Raw genomic sequence first — 14,908 nt, 5'->3', positions numbered from 1 at the left:
AGCCCCTGAATTGTATATACCACCAACCACACAATTCAAAATATCAAATGCACACCAAACCATTGGTTCAGACTTGGCAATACCAGTAAGCAAGTGATGTCACGTCATTTTTACAATAAAACAACAACAACTTCTCATAAAAAAATAATAATAACAGCACACACAAAAGAAAAGAATAAAAAATGAAATAATAACACTTTATACAAAAATCACATCACTCAGTATCACAAAGTAATGAACACACGAGACTAACGATGGTTACAGATGGCAACATGCACAGGTAGTTTGAGGACTTGTGTAAATCATACAAAGACAGCGTACATGAATTGGCCCCTGATGATGTGGAATTCGAGGCGCCGAATTCCGGTACACGCACACATGGAAATACCACTTCTGAATAAGGCCAGATGCCACTCAAGCTACAGCAAAGCAGCAGCTAGCAGACTCTGCTAAACTACAACTCCTTACAACTCTATTCTTGTTTTTTCTACATATAATCTAACACGGAAGACTTACCTTTGGAATTAGCTATACATTGTACACCATAAACTGGCCGTGCCCAATCAAGTTAATTTCCAGCAGCCACAACTGTCCTTAAGAGAAAAATACACTCATTTAAGCTTAATAATCCATTCCATCTTACGGTTTCCAACATGCTTTACTCACTGGAGGGCTAGTGGAGAAAGTCCCATCAACAGGTCAAAACAACAATAGGCCAACCAGATATACATATATTGGCTCGTTTCCACTGACTGGTACGGTACAGTACGGTTCGGGTCGGTATGGGTCACCTTTATCAAGCTTGCGTTTCCACTACCAAGGGTACCCTTTTGGTGGGTGTGGTGGACGACAGAAAGTTTCAGTCGACCTCATTCTCGCTGGAGGAAATGTCTACAATAAAGCTGTCCAGGTCGCTCACATATCATATGAGAAGCGCTTCTTACAAAACAGATGCTTCATACACACAAATACTTGTGTAGAAATGTTTATTACTAACTTTTCAATGAACATGAGTTGATTATACCTGCAGATCAATGACAGTGCGAAACAGCCAACTGTAACGTCTGTAATTATATTAAATAAATGAATAAATGAACATATATAAACACATACAGCCCCTTACAGTCTCCGATATGTTACCAACTACAGAAGAACAACACACAGCAGACATTTCGTCCATATTTAGGTTCAAAAACAACAGAAAATATAGCCTACAGTCAGTGCAAGCCTCTTATCTGTGTCTGTAATCTTCAGCAGCACATGCAGCCTCTGTTAGAGAACAATTCCATCATTCTTTCATATTAGTCTAAAAGTTGATAATAACAATAACAGTTAAACAAGGCATTTTGTTCACGTTTGCTGAAAAAATAATGTGCTCCTTTTTTCTGGCTTCTCCTTTGTTTTTTCGCGCTTCACTCTTGCGTTTGTCAGTATCTGGCAGGATCGGGTTTCAAAAGCACGTCAATAATCAAGTGCAGGTTATTATCATCAGCTCAAGAAGTTTGTTATTTCAGATAAAGATGTGCGGCAAATGCAAGCAAAATAGCGAAACCGCTCGCGCCTCAGACTGGCTCGTAAAAAACTACGGGGCACAAAGTAAATCTGCTCTTCTTCTTGGCTTTGTGACTGTTCATCATGACGACGACGACAAGGTTTGTTTGAGCCCATGTTGACCATGGCTCGTTATTATATGTATATATAATTACTTTCACTAATTAAATATGAAGTAAATGATAACATTTATCAACACCAACTAACCTCCAATAAAAAAATACATTATGCAGCATTAACCTACCACTTATTGCTGCACGCCTCATAGAGCACAGTTGAACTCAGTGAACTCAACAGTGATGCAGTTTGACCAATAGCTGTGTGATGTTAAACTCTTCGTTGAATGATGTTGAACAGAGGACACTTTGAGCGGATTATTCTTGCTTACAGTTTGCTTTTTATGAACAAAACAAAAATTACATCTTTTTAAATAAGAAAACTGTGATAATAGGCGTAAACCAGGTTTTAAAAGATGCATTAACATCTATACGAGGCTTTTAGTGTCGTCAAGGGGCACCTCGTCCTCATACTGATGAGCAAGGTGCTTGACCATGCTTCAGATTTTGATGCCTTCGGGATGAGAGTAACAATAACTTCTGCTTCAAACATGGTTTTGCTTCTCACCCTAAAGTGTTTTACTCAATAATTAATGCTATTCCTAAAAACATCATAGTATTGATCAGAGGTATTCTTTCACACTATTCTGTAGTTTTCTCTTCATCTGTTTTTGGCCACTTAATGTTTTAGACACAAAATGTAATAAGTTTTTAAGAAGTATTCTTATTCAAAGGCTTCATCCTAATCAGCTCAGACGTCATTTTATTTTTAAAGATTTTAACCCTCTACCGCATGCATTATGATAAATTTGTAAAAAAAAATATTTTCTTAAAATGCCTTAACTTGAAGTGCTGTAAAAAAAAAAAAAATTGGAAAATTTTTTTTATATTGAATTGAATATTATTAAAAACAAACATATTATTGTATTACCATATATACAACATACAATGTCCAGTAAATACTATAACAAATAAATAACAAGTCTAGTATTTCCAGATGCATCAGAATAATGTACAGTAGCTACTAGCTAACAATGTTTATATATTATACTATATACTATACCACGCCTGTCTTATCTGCATCTGAGCTAACTTACCTGAACTGTCTCTATCAGATGTCCAGTCTGCATCATTCTCATGGTCACTAAAACCCATCTCATCCTCATTTTTATCTGCAGGAAGAGCCCTTTTCTTCTTTCACATACCATAGAACATGGTGGTGCTCGCTAATACACTGTTCCCTGTATTCATATCTATTCAAAAGTAGTATTGCCATTTAAAACTAGATTTTATCCATAATGCAAATGCTATTAACACACAACTAATCAACATTATATTACTAGCATTCATGTTGTTATTGTTACAACTTAAAAGTTCACAGCTGACCTTACTAGCTAGCTAACCCATTGCAATATTGCATGTTCCACTATTGCAGTGTTGCCATTTGGTAACACATACATTTGATTGATTTACAAAAAAACTAATTTGATTTAAAAAAAATTTAGTTGTGATTATGTCATCATAACCTACTGGAGGTGATGTTTATGATTTTTTTATAATTTGATCCTGTTTTTATTAACGTTTACATTTGCATTTAGCAACTACTCACAATAAACGTCAGTCTGTCAGAAATCGTGCTAGAGAAAAACACTGCATGTCATGTGACTTAACCAAAGCACATCATTGGCTACTTTAAGGTCTTCTCTTTCCAACAACAACAAAAAAATGTTGGTCTTAGAGAAACAGTGGCAGAGAAATGAACATAAGTATCATGTTGCCATATGGTTAAGCCGTGCAGTAGAGGGTGAATTCATAGGAATTATAAAAAATAAGAACAAGTTACATTTATTATCTAATTCTCCCCAAAATTAAAGAGCTTCAGTTTAAAATGATTAATGATGTGTATCCATCAAAAGAATTCCTGAGATTAAAATGTGATACTGAGGATAACTCTTGTCAATTGTCAATGTTGTGAGAGTGATATTGAAACCACTGAACATATTTTCTACAATTGCATATACTCATGAACATGGCAGAATGTCTCATGTCAATACATGTAAAAGCTTTTTGCTATAAACAAATTAAATATGGTGTAACTAAAGAACATTGTACACAGCATTACCTGGTTAACAACCTTTATGCTTTGCAAAATTCTTCATTCATAAATGTAGGTTTTTGTAGTACTGGTATTAGCATGTAAGCTAACAAATCACTCATGTTGTCATTCACAATAGCGACACTGAGTTTCCCATACATTTATTTATTTGTAGGAATGTGGGAGTTTTCACATGAACGTATCTTTAAAGCCAACCAGTTGTCTACAGAAAAGTTTAATTGTCTTCATGAAGAAAACTTGTTTCTTTTTTCAAATTAGTCAATTAAAATAAATGTGTCGTGTTTGAGTCTTCATTTGTTACCCACAACACATCAGGATTAGATCAAGTCAAAATCTCATAATCTGACACAAATCTGATCTTTCGTAACTGGCAAATGGCATTGTGTAGTCTGAACAGAGCTTTAGAGCGTCTGCATCAGTCGGTCACTGTCATTGCCTTATGGCGAGTTCACACTGCATGAGTTTAGCCGGACTTTCATTCGCCAACAAGACAATCAAACAATGTGAATAATTAAAAACACAATGTAAGGGTGTAGGACAGTGTTCCCTGCATCTCCACAAACATTTTCTCCTCTCTAATCTTTCTAATTCTCTTTTCAGAGCTGACCATTTGATTGGTAAATTAATAAAGAATTTGCAAGTGTGCACAAATATGGTTATTGGTTCATAATAAGTTGAAACACATTGTTAGATTTTGCTGTACTTGACTAAACTGTTCTTGGGTGGCTCACCAATATATAAATGACTCTAATACATAAAGTAAGCAAGCTGACCAAAGTTCTTATGGGGAGAAAACTTTATTGAAGACAATAGTGCAGTTTCTCATCAGTGATCTTCAAGTAAGAGATTACCCAACTGCTTTGGTTGGGTCACAATTCTTGAGTTCCTGTAGGTGTTTGCATGTGAAACAAGCCACACAGTCTGTCAACATATAGAGTTATTTTGCATTCTTGAAGCCCGGTAGCAACTCTCACAACCCGGTACTGGGCTGTGAGCCCTGATCTACAGTACAAAACAGTTGTCAAAATCTTCACCCCTCTTCAGTTATTGAGTTTACATCTTCAGGTGTTCAAAGGGTTTCATTTCCAGTAACTTGATATGTATTCAAGAGTTCACACTTGTTTGGTATGCTGTCCCGGGAGAGAGCCCTAAGCTCATAAGATCCTCAAGCCCTGGACTTCCTTCCGTTAGCAGGGAGAGAGGGAAGTTTGAGCTCTGGTAGATCTTGATGAAACCCCCAGACTTGTTTCTGTTCTAATGACAGATATAGAGATGGCTAAAGGAAGATATATGGCTTCTAAGAGCTCGACTATGGGCAACCAATTTGGCACCAATCTAGAAAGGAGGAAGGGTAGGGGTGGGAGAGGGATTCTTCAAGATGAAGATAACTGAAGTAAGACACTCTGGTTATTTATAGTGAGTCAGGATTCATCTGATTGGTGAATCATGTGTTAGCTAATGCAGGACCAGCCGTGGACAATCATAAGCATGTGATCCTCTCAAAAGTAGTTTATAAATGAACTTCATGTGAATGAACAGCCAAACTACATGAAAAAGGTTCCGTTTTGAATATACCTGTGTTTGTGTGGACAAGGCCTAAATGTTGAGGACTCTGCTCTCCATTGTGAATCTTCATGTGAGTGCTGAGGCTTCTTTTATGTTTAAAGTCCTTTCCACACTCACTGCATCTAAAACGCTCTACTGAGTGAGTCTTCATGTGTCGCTTAATGGCATCTTTGCGTTTGAGACTCTTTCCACACTGATCACATGTGAACACTAGGGTTCCAGTGTGACCATTCATGTGATTTATGAGGCTAGGTTTGGTTGTGAAGCTCTTTCCACACTCAGCACATGCAAACAGCTTCTCTCCGGTGTGAGTTCTCTTGTGGTGATTGAGTGTGCTTTTACATCTGAAACCTTTACCACACTCTGTGCATCTGTAAGGTTTCTCTCCAGTGTGAATCCTCATGTGTTTATTAAGTGTGGTTTTATTTAGGAAACTTTTATCACACTCTGTACATCTGTAAGGTTTCTCTCCTGTGTGAGTTCTCTTGTGGTTATTGAATGTGGATTTATATGTAAAATGTTTACCACACTCTGTGCATGTGTAAGGTTTCTCTCCAGTGTGAATCCTCATGTGGACGTCAACGTTTTTTTTTTAGCAAAACTTTTCCCACACTGTGTGCAAGTAAATATTCTTTGTTCATTGTGTGTTCTCATGTGGACTTCAAGGTTGTTATTTTGATTAAAACTCTTTCCACACTGAGGGCAAGAGTAAGGCTTCTCCCCAGTGTGAATTCTCCTGTGCACTGCCAAGTTTCTTGCATGACAGAAGCTTTTTCCACACTGTTGGCATGTGTACGGCCTCTCTCCAGTGTGAATTCTCATGTGGGCTTTAAAGCCATGGATTTTAGGAAAACTCTTTCCACACTGTTCGCAGCTGTAAGGGTTCTCCCTAGTGTGAACTCTCATGTGAACATCAAGGTTTGGCTTTTGACTGAAACTCTTTCTACTCTGTTTACAGCTGAAATTACACTCAGATTTGGATTTCAGATGTCTTCCATGTGAAGTATTTGTAGTCAGTGTGGGTTTTTCATCAGTCGTTATGTCTTGCTGTTTCTCTTCCGTTTCATTCCGTTGACGAGTTTCTTCTTTCAGCACCATCAGGTCTTAAACAAACAACAAAAAAGTGAACTTTAGTATGAAGGCACAAAGCGACAAGCATAAAATGACCTCATCATTTACTCTCCGTCTTGTGGTTTTAAATATTTCCTTTCTTCTGGAACACAAAGGAAGCCAGCGTTTTTTCACAATATCTTCTTTTGCATTCAACAGAATCAAGAAACTCAAAGGTTTAAAACCACATGAGGGAGAGTAAATGGTCAGGAAATCTTCATTTCTGCATGAACTATCCCTTTAAAGGGTTCCTATTATGAACCTTTTTTTACAAGATGTAAAGTAAGTCTTTGGTGTTCCCAGAATGTGTCTGAGGTTTCAGCTCAAAATCAGATCATATACCTTGCAGAATATTTAATTTTGGGGGTCAGAGGAAAACTAAGCTCTTTTTGTGCCTGTGGCTTTAATTGAAAATGATCAAATGCACTCGCTCTAGATTACTTATGTTGTGTTCCCTCATGTGTATCTACCACTGGATTTAAACATTTTTCACTTTCTTGGAAGACCTGATATAGACAAATCCTGCACGTTCATATTAGGTACGCATAATTCACGCTTTTATTTGTGATTTTTGCATTATTGTATATAACTTGTGCAAATGTTTCTCAGTACTGGGTTCCACCTGAAAGGGCATCCGCTATTTAAAACAAATGCTGGATAAGTTGGTGGTTCATTCCGCTATGGCGACACCTGATGAATATATGGATTAAGCCAAAGGAAAATGAATGAATTAACTTATGTAAATGCTTAATACCATGTTTGCTGTAAACTGGAGTGATGAGGAGATGGCAAGATGACATACTTTGCTACTTGTTTTCATTCATTTGTACTTTTGTCTTTGTTTTCTTGCCTTTGTGCATGTCCTGAGGCTTAGCTGAAGACCTACGTGATGACATTTTATATACCTGATAAGATGCAGAAATGCCATTTAAAAAGGTGACCTGCTGTTTGTCCAATGAGGGACAGTGACAACGTAAATATACAAATAATATTAACCTGGGGTTTGGAAATGTGGACTGTCTGTTAATGGTATAGCACGAGCATTGTGGAATGTGATTACAGATAACCCAGGATTCTGTTTATCGAGGGTTAGAATGACCCAGGGTTAAACATTTGAAGTGTGAAAATCCGTAAGAATACTCAGCATCAGATCTCAGAATAACCAGAGTACAATGACAAACAGCGACAATTCTCAAACATGTCATAGTGACCTGATCTCATTTGCTATTGTTTTAGCACTTTCCAATTCAGTTGACAATTGGAGAAATGACCAGGAGTTATAAACGGCAGAAAACAGTCGCACTACTTGCTCTACAAACAAGTGTGTTCATGACTATACATACAAAGAAAAATAAAAAAATGTGAAAATTTGACTTTGCAACATCAAGCAGCATTAGGCATGGTGATCAGGTTAAATCATTCAAATGAATCATTGACTTCTGCTATCTTCATTTGTTTCAGAAACATAGATTTCTTTACTATTTAAAACTGCATTTTTTAGATATTATTTCTGCTGGAGATACTGTCCTAAAAAAACTTAAAAACAAAACCTTAGATACACAAGGTTTTAAAAGCTTGACTTTTCCAAACTGTGGTATACCTTATAAACTGTTAACGTCTCATGCCTAAGCAGCATAACACTGTATTTACGATCCAAAAATTAATTCTTAAAAAAAAAAAATTTCAAAAGATTCCAATGGCGGCGCCTGCTGGTACGTGAAGAATATGGTCAATACTGATGAACTTTACACTCAAATGTTTGCATATCATCAGCATGCTGTAATCCATTTCTTAAGCAGCAAAAGTCATTTTAAGACTAGTTTGTTGGCCAGTTGTAGTCAGTGCAATGCTAAACGTTATTGTTCCACTATAATTTGTTTGTTTTGTTTCATGTCGCCCCACAGCAACATCATATAGTTTAGAATACTGTACAATGTTTTATAACAATTAATTACTTTAGTGTCCATTTCATTCAGCATATTTAAAATTGGGGGCCTCCACATTTTCTGACATACTTTAACCCAGGTTTCTTCAGGTTTCACCAAGTAAAATGCAAGACTTTTATGACATTTTCAAGACAATTATGAATGAAATTTTAGACTCATAAAGGGAATTTTTCAAATGCCCCAGATGGAAAGGTTTTTATTTGCCCTATCAAAAAAAATATTATGATTTAACACATTTAATAACACAATAATACATGAATAATAAAAAATTACAATATTTTAGATATTTCTTAGCAAAAGATTTTAAATATTGTGTAAAAACAAGCTTTACTTGTATCCAAACACTTTTCCAAACACAAACTTTCTTTGAAAAAAAAAATCAATGAAAAAAAATAAAAGTTAAAAGACTTTAAGGCCAAAAATTTAGATTTTGAAATTTAAGACATTTTAAGACCCCGCAGAAACCCTGTTTAAACACAATAGCCCTGGTAATTAGTTATTATAATAATGATGTCATTCTAACTCAGGTACTATCTGTGAGAACTAGTAACAACTACTAGAAACAAGTTTAAACCCATAAAGAAGTTGATAAAAAAGGGAATTGTGATCAACGTGACATATGCAAATGGAAAGTACTAAGCCAACACCATCACTGTAATAGCAGATATCTTCTATGAGAATATTGTAGGTCAAATATTGTCAGCTCAGTTAAACTTTTTTAATTTATTGTTTTTATTTATTTTATATAGCGCCAGTGCTCAAGGATGCTTTACAAACAGTAGAAGGATAAGAAAAGCAATAACCTTAAGAAGGTAGAGAAAATGGGACACTAATAATACATAAAAGAATGACAAAAGACATGAGAACAAGTGACGAAAGAAACTCATTCCTGTCTTTCAATGAGTGCTTATGTGCATTTAGGAGAACTAGTCAGCACACTCAGGGCTGCAAGATGGATTTAATTTAGTATTCTTCTTATTAAAATATATCTGAATGAGGATCAAATGACTGAGTTGGTCTTTGAGAATAAAAATTAACCTGTTTGTTCCTGCAGATCTTCATGTTTGACTCTGAATGTTTGTTCAATCTTCACATCTTCACTCTCCTCTTTAATAAACGCCATCTTTATAACAGGGTGGAGATCAGTCGCTTCAGCAGGAGATTTTCTCTGCAATTGGACACTTTATCCTGTTTAAAATTAACAAAACAATAAAAAAAAAAATTTAATGAATAAATTAATGAACAGAAACAAAATAACTTCTCTTCAACACTTGCTTCAACAGTTTCTTTATATGAGAGTAATGAACAAAAATAAATCAGGTAATTTCAAGCAAGAAACAATAGCCACAAATGAGCTGATTAAAACCAGTACTCCATTTCTTATATGTATACTTAGAATGGAATGACATTATACTATTTAATAAACTAAACCTTCATTAAAACACTTATTACATACATTTCTGTTCAAACAATAGCCCTCATTACTGTGAGTAAAATAATACTACGTTGTATAAAGGGTTAAAATATTATTTTTAACAACAGGTACATAATTTAGCAAAGGATGAAAAAACCTGAAACTTTAATCAATCAGTTTATATATGTGTAAAAGTTTTAAAACAAACCTTTCTTCAGTTGAATCAAAGCATGGAATCACAGTGGAGGAGCGGCGCAGCCTTATGACGTCACAGCGCCACGCCAAAATAAAAGTCTTTTTTAAAGCTTTTTTGCCACTTACTTTTAGTCATGACTATCTGTAATATAATATTTAACTTTACCTTTACTTACAGAAGCATATAAAGGGATAGTTCACACAAAAATTACAATTCAGCCAGAGCGGCCCACTGCAGATAATCAAAATGCTACCCATCTGTCCATGCCCTTGAATATGTTTACATAAGCACAAAAGCCTTCACACAAGTCTTCACACAAGTAATCAATATTTTGTTCCAGTTCCTGCCTGACTGCTTGAATCCATAAGTGATTCTTTTCAATTTACACATTTACACATTATATATATATATATATATATATATATATATATATATATATATATATATATCTGTGTGTGTGTGTGTGTGTGTGTGTGTGTGTGTGTGTGTGTGTGACATTGATGACGTTCACATTGTAACACAAAACATAAAATAACAGTCACTATGCATGAGTAGTTTTGGGTTAATAAAAATAAAAATGTTTTAAAGCACCAAATCATTAGAGTGATTTCATGTAGGACACAAATGCCTCAAATGCAGCTTTCACATCATTGGAATAAATTATATTTTAACATATTCAACTGGAAAGGTTAACACATTAAAAAGGAATAATTATTTACAAGGTTACTTTTATATCTGCATCTTTATAAAATAAAGCAGTCGTCCCGAACCTTTGAAAAATAGTCCATGTTGTCTTTAAATTTTTAGATAGCTTCATTTATTACTGACTTTATGCGTTCAAAATATGTAATTATGCAGTTGAAGTAATATTGTGCTACTTTTGCTACATAGTAGAAGTGAACTAGTTTTGTTTTGTGTTAAAGCCACAATGGCCATGCATGTTCATAACCACACTTCTTTGTATGAGTGCTTTATTGGGACCCTATAGGCACATTTTGTGCCTGGACTCAACTTAGTATTAGTGAGACCTAACTATTTTGTTAATTACTTAATACCCACAGAGCATGCTCATAGGGCATACTTCTGACCCAGATTCTGTGCCCGAATATACCTATACTTCGCCCAGTGTGGCCATATACACATCTTATTTGATGGAATGCAAACTGGCATCGAGATCCTAAAGTGCAGTTTTCCATGCGTTGGCATCTTGTTGAAGGCATACAAAAGATCCATGACAAATGATTGGCGAAATGACCCAGTGGCCTAATGGATAAGCCATCAGCCTCCGGGGCTTGGGATTGTGGGTCCAAGTCCCATCTGGGTTGTCTTTGAAGGTCTCACTTCAATATGTTAGCAATGTTTGGTGGATGAAACACGGTAGCTGTGAAAACCTTCTTGAGATGTGTTTGCATGTCATTAAAACGGTGCTTACATATAAAGCTGGTGGGTTGTTTGAGATCCATAAACAAATCTAAGAACCGAATCATTACCGCTCCTTTTTTTGTCTGAATAAGTGTACATGTTAGACTGATTTAGATCAGAAGTCCACTATATGTTCATTAACTAACGTCACAGCAAAAGCTGCTACAATTAACATAGAAACACCATAGACAGCACAGCTCTGCTGCTTTGTCTATGACAGGCATAGGGCTCGTCCGGGATTTGAACCCGGGACCTCTCACACCCTAAGTGAGAATCATACCCCTAGACCAACGAGCCCTGTAGAAGCAGTCTGCAGTGCCACAAAAAATTCTGTGAAACTGATCCAATCTACTCTTTGTTCATGTTGTTTTTGTTACGTGTGTCAGCAACTCCCTGGAGGCATATTACAGTTCACAGGCAGTAAAAAACAACCCAGTGGAGTAATGGATACGGCACCAGCCTTCGAAGCTGGGGATTGTGGGTTTACGGTACCAACTGGGTTGTCTTTGATGCAGTTCCTTTTAAGTTGGCTGTGCAAGACAATCCACTGTGACCTTTAAAAAGCTAGGTTCAAACCCTTAGGTCAAAAAGACATGACAAAGGAAAACTCCTCAGAGAAGCTGTTTTGTCATTAGGTGTACACACCAGATCGTCTGAATGCAATATGGCATAGGGTTCCTAAAGTACTGTTTTCTGAGTTACAAGAACTTCCTGAGCCATACAACAGATATGACAATTGCTAGTATTGGCCTAATGGATAAGGCATCAGCCTTCGAAGCTGGGGATTGGGAATTCAAGTCCCATCTGGGTTGTGTTTCTTGGGTTACATTTAAGTTTTGTGAAACAATTCCGACTTGTTTTCTCAAAACTTAGGCGTGATGATCTGAGGACAATAGTTAGCTTCGAATTCTCAGACTTGCTGCACACTTCAAATAAGATTCATCCAATCTTGCTTCAATCTCACTGTCACGTTACAAACTTAAAAGGTCCCGCTAATCTTTGGCAATGGAGATCTTGACTTCAAGTACCCCGTGGCTTTCAACTAATGGTCTCATGTTAGGTGGATGATGATGAAACGCAAACAAGAAAATAGCTGCAGAAAGGTTGTGATTTCAAGTTAATGAGAGTGGCCTTGTCTGGAATTTGAAACTCAAGACCAGTCACACCATACACGAGAACCACACCCCAGGACCAATGAGACACGAATGTGGATGATTGCACAAAGAAAATGTTTGTCCTTTAGTTGCACACATCTTATTGACGGAATGCAAACTGGCATCGAGATCCTAAAGTGCAGTTTTCCATGTGTTGGCATCTTGTTGAATGCATACAAAAGATCCATGACAAATGATTGAAGAAATGACCCAGTGGCCTAATGGATAAGCCATCAGCCTCCGGGGCTTGGGATTGTTGGTTCAAGTCCCATCTAGGTTGTCTTTGATGGTCTCACTTCAATATGTTAGCAATGTTTGGTAGATGAAACACGGTAGCTGTGAAAACCTTCTTGAGATGTGTTTGCATGTCATTAACTTCCTGCATTGCCATGCATATTACCTATTATGACTAAAAGGGTAACGAGATACCAAACGCGAAAGGCCATTTTGAATCCTGCATGGTGCCTACAGAGAAGAGACTGTGTACAAAGACAAAAATGGTGCTTACATATAAAGCTGGTGGGTTGTTCAAGATCCATAAACAAATCTAACAACCTAATCATTGCCGCTCCTTTTTTTGTCTGTATAATTGTACATGTTAGACTGATTTAGATCAGAAGTCCACTAAATGTTCATTAACTAAACTCACAGCAAAAGCTACTACAATTAACATAGAAACACCTTGGATAGCACAGCACCGCTGCTTTTTCTATGACTGTCGTAGGGCTCGTCCGGGATTTGAACCCAGGACCTCTCGCACCCAAAGCGAGAATCATACCCCTAGACCAACAAGCCCTGTAGAAGCAGTCTGCAGTGCCACAAAAAATTCTGTGAGACCGATCCAATCTACTCTTTGTTCATGTTGTTTTTGTTATGTGTGTCAGCAACTCCCTGGAGGCATATTACAGTTCACAATAAGTATAAAACAGTCCAGTGGCCTAATGGATAAGGCACCAGCCTTCAAAGCTGGGGATTGTGGGTTTAAAGTACCAACTGGGTTGTCTTTGATGCAGTTCCTTTTAAGTTGACTGTGCAAGACAATCCAATGTTACCTTTAAAAAGCTAGGTTCATACCCTTAGGTCAAAAAGACATGACAATGGAAAACTCCTCAGAGAAGCTGTTTTGTCATTAGGTGTACACACCAGATCGTCTGAATGCAATATGGCATAGGGATCCTAAAGTGCTGTTTTCTGAGTAACAAGAACTTCCTGAGCCATACATCAGATATGACAAAGGCTAGTGTTCACCCAGTGGCCTAATGGATAAGACATCAGCCTTCGAAGCTGGGGATTGTGGGTTCAAGTCCCATCTGGTTTGTCTTTGTTGGGTTACATTTAAGTTGTGTGAAACAATTCCGACTGGTCTCCTCAACACTTAGGCGTGATGATCTAAGGACAATAGTTAGCTTCGAATTCTCAGACTTGCTGCACACTTCAAGGCATCAGCCTCCGGGGCTTGGAATTGTTGGTTCAAGTCCCATCTGGGTTGTCTTTGAAGGTCTCACTTCAGTTTGGGAGCAATGTTTGGTGGATGAAACACGGTAGCTGTGAAAACCTTCTTGAGATGTGTTTGCATGTCATTAACTTCCTGCATTGCCATGCATATTACCTATTATGACTAAAAGGGTAACGAGATACCTAACGCGAAAGGCCATTTTGAATCCTGCATGGTGCCTACAGAGAAGAGACTGTGTACAAAGACAAAAATGGTGCTTACATATAAAGCTGGTGGGTTGTTCAAGATCCATAAACAAATCTAACAACCGAATCATTGCCGCTCCTTTTTTTTGTCTGTATAATTGTACATGTTAGACTGATTTAGATCAGAAGTCCACTAAATGTTCATTAACTAAAGTCACAGCAAAAGCTGCTACAATTAACATCATAGTGAACAGAGCTCTGCCTCTTTTTCTATGACACGCATAGGGCTCGTCCGGGATTTGAACCCGGGACCTCTCGCACCCTAAGCGAGAATCATACCCCTAGACCAACGAGCCCTGTAGAAGCAACCTGCAGTGCCACAAAAAATTCTGTGAGACCGATCCAATCTCCTCTTTGTTCATGTTGTTTTTGTTATGTGTGTCAGCAACTCCCTGGAGGCATATTACAGTTCACAGGCAATAAAAACAGCCCAGTGGCCTAATGGATAAGGCACCAGCCTTCGAAGCTGGGAATGTGGGTTTAAAGTACCAACTGGGTTGTCTTTGATGCAGTTCCTTTTAAGTTGACTGTGCAAGACAATCCTGTGTTACCTTTAAAAAGCTAGGTACATACCCTTAGGTCAAAAAGACATGACAATGGAAAACTCCTCAGAGAAGCTGTTTTGTCATTAGGTGTACACACCAGATCGTCTGAATGCAATATGGCATAGGGATCC

At 37.2% G+C, this 14,908-nt stretch overlaps 1 protein-coding gene and 3 non-coding genes across 4 annotated transcripts; all 4 read right to left on the bottom strand.

Moving 5' to 3' along the window:
• Positions 1-4,501: 4,501 nt before the first annotated feature.
• Positions 4,502-9,468, bottom strand: LOC130222453 (gastrula zinc finger protein XlCGF8.2DB-like). The gene is made up of 3 exons (XM_056455022.1): positions 9,384-9,468; positions 5,873-6,392; positions 4,502-5,723 (listed from the first exon to the last, which is right to left on the bottom strand). Exons 1-3 carry the CDS (start codon positions 9,466-9,468, stop codon positions 5,234-5,236), a joined length of 1,095 nt encoding a protein of 364 aa, XP_056310997.1. The 3' UTR covers positions 4,502-5,233.
• Positions 9,469-11,602: 2,134 nt separating this feature from the next.
• Positions 11,603-11,674, bottom strand: trnap-agg (transfer RNA proline (anticodon AGG)). Its single transcript has one exon. It is a non-coding gene; the product is annotated as a tRNA-Pro (tRNA).
• Positions 11,675-13,254: 1,580 nt separating this feature from the next.
• Positions 13,255-13,326, bottom strand: trnap-ugg (transfer RNA proline (anticodon UGG)). Its single transcript has one exon. It is a non-coding gene; the product is annotated as a tRNA-Pro (tRNA).
• A 1,130-nt stretch (positions 13,327-14,456) lies between these two features.
• trnap-agg (transfer RNA proline (anticodon AGG)) lies at positions 14,457-14,528 on the bottom strand. Its single transcript has one exon. It is a non-coding gene; the product is annotated as a tRNA-Pro (tRNA).
• Positions 14,529-14,908: the final 380 nt, after the last annotated feature.

This window comes from Danio aesculapii, chromosome 4, assembly GCF_903798145.1.
Source record: "Danio aesculapii chromosome 4, fDanAes4.1, whole genome shotgun sequence".
NCBI lineage: Eukaryota > Metazoa > Chordata > Actinopteri > Cypriniformes > Danionidae > Danio > Danio aesculapii.
This window is presented reverse-complemented; position numbering and strand designations above follow the sequence as displayed.

Coding starts and splice junctions, on each gene's coding strand:
- LOC130222453 (XM_056455022.1), bottom strand. CDS start 9,468: ATGGCGTTTATTAAAGAGGAGAGTGAAGATGTGAAGATTGAACAAACA. Junction 6,393..9,383: donor AGATCTGCAGGAACAAACAG/GTTAATTTTTAT, acceptor TGTTTGTTTAAG/ACCTGATGGTGCTGAAAGAA. Junction 5,724..5,872: donor AGTTTTGCTAAAAAAAAAAC/GTTGACGTCCAC, acceptor GTGTGATAAAAG/TTTCCTAAATAAAACCACAC.